Source organism: Haemaphysalis longicornis, unplaced genomic scaffold (genome assembly GCF_048455015.1).
Source record: "Haemaphysalis longicornis isolate Haplotype H1 unplaced genomic scaffold, Haemaphysalis longicornis Haplotype H1 scaffold_2, whole genome shotgun sequence".
Classification (NCBI taxonomy): Eukaryota; Metazoa; Arthropoda; class Arachnida; order Ixodida; family Ixodidae; genus Haemaphysalis; species Haemaphysalis longicornis.
In genome coordinates, this window is record NW_027526295.1 from 271,918,382 (window position 1) to 271,928,882 (window position 10,501).

General features: G+C 46.7%; 1 protein-coding gene across 1 annotated transcript in view; it reads right to left on the bottom strand.

Moving 5' to 3' along the window:
- The window catches only part of LOC144168640 (uncharacterized), a 46,703-nt gene extending 39,425 nt beyond the window's left edge, over positions 1–7,278 (bottom strand). The window contains exons 1-5 of the mRNA XM_077697585.1: positions 6,379–7,278; positions 2,902–3,138; positions 2,037–2,129; positions 1,186–1,368; positions 515–624 (exon numbers count right to left, since the gene is read on the bottom strand). Coding sequence (XP_077553711.1) covers positions 515–624; positions 1,186–1,368; positions 2,037–2,129; positions 2,902–3,138; positions 6,379–6,598 — 843 coding nt within the window. The 5' untranslated portion in view covers positions 6,599–7,278. The remainder of the gene's footprint in view (positions 1–514; positions 625–1,185; positions 1,369–2,036; positions 2,130–2,901; positions 3,139–6,378) is intronic.
- Positions 7,279–10,501: the final 3,223 nt, after the last annotated feature.

Here is a 10,501-nt window from a genome sequence, read left to right on the forward strand (position 1 = left end):
AAAGTTTTGAGTTGGCAACTAGCAACTGCCTAGTAGTCGGTGATCTTTTTTAGATGCACCATTAAATCGTTCACAGTGGGAGAGACTGAAAGACTTTATATGCAAATAAGTATAAATTAAGATTTTTTTTTCGTCCTCACTGATATCTTGTAAGTTACAACCATACAAGTAACGCCCTTCCTTGACATTTTAATGCATTATGCGCGCCTATTTGGCATTCCATTCTATCCGCGTTGCGCACCTCCAGTTCCACAACCTTGGGCTCTTTAACAAAGCCCATTGTTAGGCTGTGTTTATTCTTACAAAGTTTTCCCGTGTAAAAGAAAAGCGCATGACTAGCGTCATTTTTTTTATTTTGAGTGGAGTGATACAACATTGTCGGGAGCTTCGACATACACATTGAAATGCGACATCCTCGTGGACCGTTTCTTTTTTTCTGGAAAATCGGTTTCCCCTAAGTAGTAAATGCTAGCCCTCAGCACACAATGGCCCTCCTGAGTAGCACGATGCTTACCTTGCCAAAATTCTGCACGAGAAAGTCAACCAACCTCGCGTGGAAATCGCCCGTGCGGTCGGCTAAGTGTGACCTCACGAATCCTGGATGACAGCAGTTTGCCGTCACACCTGCAGAGTTCAAGGGGAAAAATGCAAGAAAGGAACCGAGAACTGCGTAGGTAAGCACGAAATAAAACCTGGCTTCCGATTACGTGACTTTCCTCAATGCGTACAGCGACCACCCAAAGCGAAGGAAGGTAACTACTCCGTGTTGGGAAACGCCAGCATTCTTCCGAGCGGCTCACCTCTGCACGTACATTCTATAGCGCTGCTTCTCCTCCGGACTTTCGCCCTCCTTGGGAGACATCTCACAACTGGGCACAAGTCCGCACACAAACTGAGTGAGCCTCGCCGTCACGTTAGAGCGCGTTCTGTGGCATGGCGCGAAAGAGAACTGCCACCCGTGTTACCAATACGGGCCACGTTTATCTATAAACTGCATTGTTTCACGTGTTACGAACAGATGAGCACAGTACTGATTAGAAAACCCTTCTTTTAATCCGTGTCCCCGGGACGTTTTATCGTGCCACGCATTTATTTTTCCAGCCGTTACTGACACACGGACAGGTTCCCGGGGGAGTCGCGTAAGAATGCTTGCGCCTTCAAATACAGTAACAAAACATTTCTCACCAGTTCCCGCAAGCCTTCGCGCCAGTTCTACCGTGAAGAGCATGTTGTACATCTTGGTGTTGCTGTAGATGTGGTTCTGCTTGTACCGCTTGAAGCCAATGTTGTCTTCCTCGAATATTCCAAACCAGTGGGCAACGGAGCCTACGTTGATTATACGGCTTGGTTCCGACTTCTTGAGGAGGTCTGGCCGGGGAAGGAAATAGTTGGGTGATGGCCCATCCGCACTCAAGACCGCTAGCCGATGACTACATTGCGATGGCAAGGTGTTTCATTTAGACCTTTCATATCAAAATAATATTTATGAAGTCTGCATAGAAGCCACAAAACAGTGTGAGCTGTTGCAAGGAGATCTGGGTAAAATAACCCTGCCCACAACAGAATTCTGGTAGCGACGGACCAGGACCGCAATTATAGCAACGGCGCCGAGTTACTTTCTCCTACTGGGTAAGGTGAAACGGTAAGAAACTCAGGTACAAAAGTCAACGAACCAATACAGCAAATACTGGTTTGTGTTCAAGCGCTCGTGTAGTGCGTTCCTTGACAAGTCGTGCAATTCCAGTCAGCGGTGAGGTTTTACAGCAATCCAAAATTACAGCGATCCACGTTATTGAGAATGAATTTTCATACACAAGCACGACATTTTACCAGTCAGACCGACAGAAACACTGATTTTGCGCAAAACATCTACGGCAGGTTTTTCTCCGTAAATCTGTGGGTTTAAAGTATCATATTTTAAATATCTAAGCATTCTGTGTTCTTAAAGACGACATTTCAAACCCCTAACTATCACTCGCACACCGCTTTCGGTGTCTTCTGCTTAACTGCAAAGTTGATACGCTATGGAAACTTACCAAGGAGGAGGCTGGTAAGCAGGAAGTGACCCAAATGGTTAGCCTGGAACGTCATCTCAAATCCATCCTCTGTTTGTGTTCTTTCAGGTGGAGCTGCAAGAAGTTATATATGACGGTCGCATGAATTCAGCAACAACATTCGAGAGCTCTTTTTTTTTTTTGTTTAATTCTTGTCCTCTGATATACACATTAGAAAAAAATATTTTAAAAAATTCGAGGACAAGAGCCGCATCAACAAAGCTATCGAAGGTTTAAACCAATTCAAAATAAATGAAAAGGGCACTAGGCCAAAAACAGTTCTCGAAAAAAATCCAATTACAAACCTAGGCCGCTTTCGTCTCGCCCACACTGACGCCAGAGACCATCACTCAAAGTAACGGGAGGCCGCAGGTGAGTTTGGAGGTTCTGCATGGGTTAGAAGAACGAGTCGGACCCGATTCTTCTAAACGGGGCCCGACTCGTTCTTGTCTTGGAACTCGAAATTATTTCTTGGAACCTTCGCCGATTTCCTTTGATAATCCGTGGAATCACACATTCTCACGATGAAATCAGCCTGGGTAACTACCGGCCAGTTTTACTTAGTTGTCAAACTAAAGTTAATAAAAAGCCGATACCACCTATTGAAATATGTTCGTAAGCCTAATTTGCGAATCTCCGGGCACCGAGCAACCGCATTATCGCCTTTAAAAGCAGCATGTTGACATTTAGCTTCAACGCCTTTCTTATGCTTGACGTCTCCTCTTAAAATGAATTTCGAAGTTTGGGTGAAGGTTTTGGATATTATTTCGAAGTCCTTCACCATTGAGCATTCCACAACTCATGTGTTGCGCCCGTGCGTAGAAGAAGTCCACGCATGCGCACTCACGAAGGAGTCCGGCGTTGTTGATGAGCACGTCCAGGCGTTGCTCCCGCTCGTTGATCTGTTGCGCGAAGTGCCTTACTGACTTCAAGGAGCACAGGTCGAGCTGCATGACCACAGGATGCACGCCCGTGTCCTCGGCGATCTCTGCGGCAGCCAGACGAGCCTTGTCCACGTTTCGGCACGCCAGGATGACACGGGCGTTTCGACGACATAGCTCCTTCGCCGTCTCCTTGCCTATTCCTGTGCTTGAAAAGGCACTTGTTTCAGCAATATATCTGGAGGCCATCTTGGCTATCTCTGTTTTTTTTTTGTCAGCTTGTGGGCCAGGATACACTAATTCGGGATAGCTGTTGGTAGAAAACGTCAGCAGCGGCAGCCGGAAGCACCCATCACACATAAACTCACTGGCGTGCGTAGAGTCCAAGCCCCCGCCCCTCCTCCTCCGAAATTCTTTTTTACTAGGGGGTGGTGAGAGAAAACGAACGCGGCCACTTACTCTGCCTATCGAGTATTGATTTACTACGCATAATTATGTTTGTGTCTAAAGCTGCACGCACTAACCATATGCGGTTTCAATGTAGGCTCTCACACAGGGTAAAAAATTCATAGTAACAATTCCAATGTAATTTAGAGTAAGGCATGATCCCGAAGCTTCTTTAATTTGATTGAACTTTTCGCGTTTTTTACTTTTCTTCTCTTTACTTACCTGATCGACCCTTCCCCCCCCTCCCCCTCATACACTCCCCCAGACGAAGTGAAATCCTACATGTGACACTGTGTAGACTGCAAGCAGTTTATTTTCATGGATATCGCTTGGGAAGTGGGAGGTGTGCCCGCTTTTGATGCGCGACTGCCTCAGCGTCTCCTCACCGAATGAACAGCGAGATTTGTTGCTCTTTTCTGCACGGCTCCTGGCGGCTGGAAGCAGCGAGAGGAAATGACCCCTGTTAAGGATAAGGTTCATAAGTCCTCCTGTCGGGCTAGTGTAGAGCGGTGTGAAGCAACCACTGCCTCTTCTGGGGAAAGTCGGATCCTGCGTCTGCTTTCACTGCGCACACCACGCAAGAACGGAATAAAATGTCCCTTAGACGACCCTCCTGCTCACTCCCACCCATAACTCGTGCACTGTGCTTGACCGTGCTTCCTTCTGCGAGAGCGACAGCGCAAAGACATATTTTTGTAAAACACTTTTTTTTTTTCCTCGTGAAGCGCAAATGACAGTATGGTGCGGCGTTTCAAACCTCTTCGGGGTTTCCCACGGCTTCCGAAATAGAAGCGAATTTGTGAGTGTCTCCCAAACTAAATCTTTAATTTGGGCTAGTTAATTACGTGACATGTCGTTGAAACAGCGCAAGGGCGGGGCCTTTGCATTGTTTATTCTTTTTTTTTTGTCTTTGTCCTGTATTGTTTAACCTACCAATATTGTCTCTTTCTCTCTCTTTCCCTTGCTTTAGTGGAGTGCGCATGTTTCTGTGCGCTTCCTGTCCTTTTATGCTGGCACAGTTCCTCGCCATTTTTTTTTTGTTTTTTGGCCATCTGAAGTTTGAATGCGAGCCCTATATGATCTCTTCGGTCTCATTAAAAGAATTTCTCTCTCTCTCTCTCTCTCTCTCTCTCTCTCTCTCTCTCTCTCTCTCTCTCTCTCTCTCTCTCTCTCTCTCTCTCTCTCTCTCTCTCTCTCTCTCTCTCTCTCTCTCTCTCTCTCCCCCCTCTCTCTCTCTCTCTCTCTCTCTCTCTCTCTCTCTCTCTCTCTCTCTCTCTCTCTCTCTCTCTCTCTCTCTCTCTCTCTCTCTCTCTCTCTCTCTCTTCTCGCACGGACCGGCCTTTGCCTCTCTGCATTATTGCGAACTGTAACACAATGCCTTTAGGGGCGAAGCCTCTCAAGGGCTCGGGCTGTCGATGTCTCGTGTCGTCGTACTGTCCTGTAGTTACGGTACTAAAACACCGGGACACTCGTTTTCCAACGCCTCACGCTAGAACGATTCGTGCTTCAAAGACACGAGACCAACGGCAAAGCTCTATCCCCAAAGGTTCATATCCATAGGCAAAAACGCCAAAGCGCCAAGAATACACTTATACACCGCATGCTCTTACTCCTACTCTTTCTCCTACTCTTTTCTCCTATTGTTCCGTGCCGCCGCTATGATCATTGGTCACTTCGCATTACGGGGCATTTGCTTACACTGCGACGGTTCATGGGCGCCGCCATTTTGTTGTTTGTGTGTTTTAGTCGGTAAACTCTGGTAGGCTTAGCTTGTACTCCCTGCTATGCAGCTGCGCGCGCTGACGCCATTCCGAATGCAAATCAAAGATAACGTGTGACACTACGCTCGGCTTCTCTCATGGCGAATTCTGTGTCCTCCCTAGCCTCACGCATGCGCTCGGCGTTTTGGGAAAGAAATGCTCCATTTAGGGGCTGACACCAGTCCCTCATATCCTTCAAATATAATCTGCAAACATGATCTTCATCAGGAACGCATGATGGGGAGGGAGGGGAGGTCTTGTTGTTCACCGGCGCCTTATCATCCATAATGCGGTTTCTATGGTTGTTTCGTGGTTTTCTTAAACGAATCCTGAGCTCTATGCTGCATGCCTGATTAGCCTGACGCATGCGCTCGGTGTCTTAGGCATTGGCGCCATGGTGTTTTTGCCCACGGAGGTGAAACCATTGTGAGATAAAGATATACAGCTTTGCTGTGAGATGTAACCAGTCATCTCTGCCAGCGATAACTTGTGGCAACGTTCTTATACCCAATATATCCACCCCTTATGGAGCAAATATGTATTCCCTGTATATCTACCCCTTACGGAATACCCCCTTGTGGGGTCTCTAAGAATATGAAGAATGATATCATAATGATGTTGATGATGATATGACATTTCTAGACCATACCCCGTAACAAAGTTATTTTTGTCTAGCGTTCGCGGTCTCGGCAGCAGCGCTGTTGCAAACATGCTTACACTGTTCATTTATTTATTTATTTATTTAGTTATTTATTTATTTATGTTTGTTTAAATTTACTTGTCCAAATTTTTACATAAGGCCGTTTTGTTTACAAATAGTCCAGATTCCTCCTCCGTTTCATTTACGTTACGCGCTGAAAATACGATAGTATGCCTAAACTTTTTTAACGATTTTTTAAACTACCCCGCTGACTATACGATCAAGCACTGCTGACAGAGAATAAAGTTTATGCTGGGATTAACCCTTTACATACGTAAGACGAGTAAGTGAAGAATAGTTGCGGAGTAACGCAAGTAAGCGACTCCAACGTCTGTAACATGCACGGGAATCTTGTGCGCCACTGACGTTTTCAGAAATTTTCCCAGCAGAAAAGGCCCCCACGACTAGAAATCAAAATAGTTGGCATGCTTCGGCAACAAGAATTTCCAGCACTTGTGCCCAGCCTGCGCTTTGCTTTCTCTTTGGTTTTCACACAGCGAAGCGAAGACTTTTCGTACAGAAAACGACAAGCTTACCTGAATTAGCTCCCGTGATGATGACCGTTTTTCCGGTCATGAGACGTTTAGATTCGCACTTTCCGACCGTAAGTGAGCAGTAGGCCTTAAGCAGCGCAGATAGCGCGAAAATGACAAGCACAAAGCACGATGCGAACCATAGCAGTGATGTGGCGCTGAAATCTGCGCTTCCATCTTGGCTGGGCCCGTAGATCAGTTGGTTTGTTCCTTCGGAATCCATTGCGGTCTCGCTATTTCCTGATTGCTTTCAACTTGCCAAACGCTGCGAGATGTTTTGGAGGTAATGGATATTGAAAGGTGCTCCTGGTTTCTTCTGCTTCGATAACGTGAATCTAGTTCAGAGCGTACGAACGCTCGCGAATCCTTGCTTCCAGTTTTGCAGTACGAATTCTCGAACAGATTTCGTGCATACGGCAGAGACGTACAGTTCTCACAGGACCTTCAACACTCCAGCTAGCAAACACGCACAAATGATAGCCACACGAAAACGCAGATTACAGCACACTAAATAAACACCACCGTGGCGATGGGGCTGCTTCAACCATTTCTAGCTGTGGCACTGCTCGTCATTAAAACTAAACGCTCTAATAGCCTCACTGAGTGGAAGAATCTTGGTGAAAACCGCAAGCTTTCCACGTTTACAAGGTATGCTCGCGAACTCCGCCGTCTCCGCAAGTCCTGGCCACTGCGTACGCGTGCTCGCTCCCTTTATCTGAAGCCAAACATTGGCGATGTCGTCCAGCCAAGATATAGAACTCTGTTTTTCCTCCTCGTATGTGCGGAATATCAAGTGCACCAGGTGCCGATGTACGGGGGCGAGCAAGGGACCTGTTTACACTGCGTTCGAACTGATTACATCTTTGCACCGCCACTGCACCCAAACTGGTCACGAGGGAAAAAAAATAAAACGGCATTGGTCGTCGATACAGCATAGTGAGTGAGAACGCCAAAAACGAAGAAAACAGATCCCTGGGGCACCTCCTTTCCCATTGGGTTTGGCTTCAGGTATGTTTACGGGTGTGGTTTTCCTTTACTGTGTTGATCGGTCTCTGAACGATAAAGATGACAGGTGTGACGCGCATCATTATGATGACCGTCCGTCAGGCATTATTTTGCTCAAGGGCGTCGGCGAAGTGCGCAAAATAGAAGCAATAGGCAGGAAAATGCGTACACAAGAAGGCTTATCTCGATGCTTTTGTTTATCGCCGATACCGACACAACCCCCACTCTCGTTGTTCTATCGGCAATTCAGTTCCAACTGACTTGCGTACGTAACAGGAAAAACGGAGGCCCCGTACTTTTCCCCGCAAGCTAAACGAATGTTCGTCAGTCGAGCGACCAAATACGCAGCGCCCTTACAATAAAAATATAGTCGTGAGGGAGCGAGGGTAAATAAAAGCCAGAAACGTGCTTGGTGCGACATCCGAGTGTCATCGTACCTGATGACAGGCACGGAAACGACGGTGAGGAAAGGTGTCCATAAGTTGTCTTGGACTTCAGCTGTTCATACAATAAATGAGGAAATGATTTCCAAGCATGTCGCGAGAGTCTCCATGATAATGCCCATGACGGCTTCCGTTCACGTGAAGCAAGGTGGTCAGTCTTGTTGTGAACTTAACGATATGAATTCGAGTTGCGAACCAGAAAAGGGCTAAAATTGCAATAATTGTCCTAAAAACAAAGCATTTATTTGACAATATTCTTTGCGGATACGCGACAATAGATGAGCTAACTTTGCCAAAAGCGGATGACCCAACCTTGCATCGCAGCGTGTAGAGAAGCCACCCTTTTTTATGACACATAATGGGTTTCTAAACAAAAAGACACCTTGAGAAAACGAAAACAGGGCTCTTCTTCCTCCGGTTTTATCGCTCGAAGCCGCATGCCTGAAAAACCACATGCATATTTCCTTAAGCGTAGACGCATTATGACAAAATACTACAAGTTGCCCGCCAGAACGACAGTTGTTTTAGACCCCGATGTAAACAACGAGTGACAGGACAACGCTGAGAAACTATGTATGCCTCGCCGAAGTTTGACAGCACATACTTTCACATGTGCGAAAGCTAGTTTTGTGTCACACTCCGTATGATTACGAGCAGCCAATGAAACAAATGTGTAGGATGATTGCTTAGATGGGATGTCGCAAAACGTAACGTCTGCCAAAAAAAAGTAGTGCCGCAGATATAGCAATTTTGGCCTCGGTTTTTCTGGTCAAAGAAATTTTTGTGTGGGCTGTAACACATATCGCTGAGTTAATTTCAGCCTTCAGTGTTCTGTGGTGGTCACCAAAACGGTCATGCACATTTTCGCATTTCCGTTTCGAGAGAAAATACACCCGCAGTCGAAAGAGTACCAGGCGATGAGATCTGATTGTGCTGCACGATGTCTTACCAACTGAGTGACATCCGAGGCAAGCGGGGAAATTTAGACGTGATATTTTTTACAGCAAAACTGTATACCTCTGCCCACCAACGGTTCCATCCCCTTGGGCAAAATCGCCAAGGCGCCAAGGCCTAAAACGCCGAGCGCATGCGTCAGGCTAATCAGGCGTATACACCACAGAGCTCAGAGTTCGTTTAAGGAACCCACAAAACGAGCATCGAAACCACCTTATAGATAATAAGGCACCTGTGAACAATGAGACCCCCCACCGTGTGTTCCTGGTAAAGATTATGTTTGCAGATTATCTTTCAATGCTAGGCAGTACTAGTGTCACTATATAGAGCAGGTCTTGCCCAAGACACCGTGCGCATGCGTCAGGCTAGGCAGGACCCAGCCTTCGTCGCCAGAGAAGCCGGGAGTAGTGTCAGTAGATAAGGTATTACAGTACCGCCACTGAGGCACGCAAATCGGCAACGGCGCCCATTTTGTCGTTCATCAGTGTTGCGAGACTGACGCATCCACGGCCCCGCCGTTAACTTGATTGATTGTAGGGTTTAACGCGCCGACGCAACGCAGGCGATGAGGCGCGCCGTAGTGGAGGGCTCCGGATTAATTTTGACCACCTGGGGATCTTTATCGTGCGCCGAAATCTCGTACACCCGCCGTTAACTTCGACCTGGTCGTTTGTGAACAACACTACCGAAGGTGCAGCAAAATGGTATCTTTGGACACACTTCTGCGGCCGAAATGTTGTTACACGCGTTATCTTTGATTAGCACTCGGAACGACGTCAGCCGCGCGCAGCCGCAGAGCAGGGAGGGCGAGCTAAGCCTATAGAGTCGACCGACTAAAATGCATAAAGAACAAAATGGCGGCGCCCATAAACCGTCGCAGTGTAAACAAATGTCATGTAATGCGAACTGACCAATGATCATGGCGGCGGCACAAAACAATAGGAGAAAAGAGTGCCAATATTCTGTACCCTTGTCTAGTGACACTAGCCGAGCGCAAACGACAAGCCCGCCCAGACGATGAGAAACATTTCATACCCCCCTCCGTCAACACTTGTGGTTTACAACAGCTTTGCTGGATATCCACTTTCGCCGGGAGGGATGGCGGCCAATTTTTTTCTAGGTTTGTTTATATCCGCAAAGTATTACTTGACGGCTGTTTTGCGGACCACTAGCTCTTTTACCCATTTTCACTGCAAAGTAATTCACGGGGCGAGTGAGTGTAAAGGATATCACTGGCATTAACCCCGAAACTCTGAAGTGGTTTAGTTCCTTAAGAACGAAGCACAAAAGCGAGAGAAAAAAGATGAGAATAAAAGTACAAAAAACGCTTGCTGTCGAATGGTTTTGGCAAACCTTCCGGCACAGTCGGCAAATATTCAAGCAATCAGATTAGTCCAAAAATAGCGGCTGCGCCTGTGAACTTCGACAAGGAAAAAATGCCGGAGAATATTATCACCGTTTACAGGAAACACTCGATAAGGAAAAACCTGCATGGCATAGCATTTTAGCTCTGAAAGTGCTCAAATCTTCTCTTGCTCTTTTTTTGCACCCACTGACGTCAGCACGCATGCATAATGAGAAATAAACGGCTGCGATATGACAACTTCATATACTGTAGCCTTCAATAGACGCTTCTGCCTAAAAGGGGATAGAGAAGTAACTTGAGAGATAAAGCCAGAGGTAACTGACAGTGGCGTAGCTAGAAATATTTTTCGGAGGGTGTT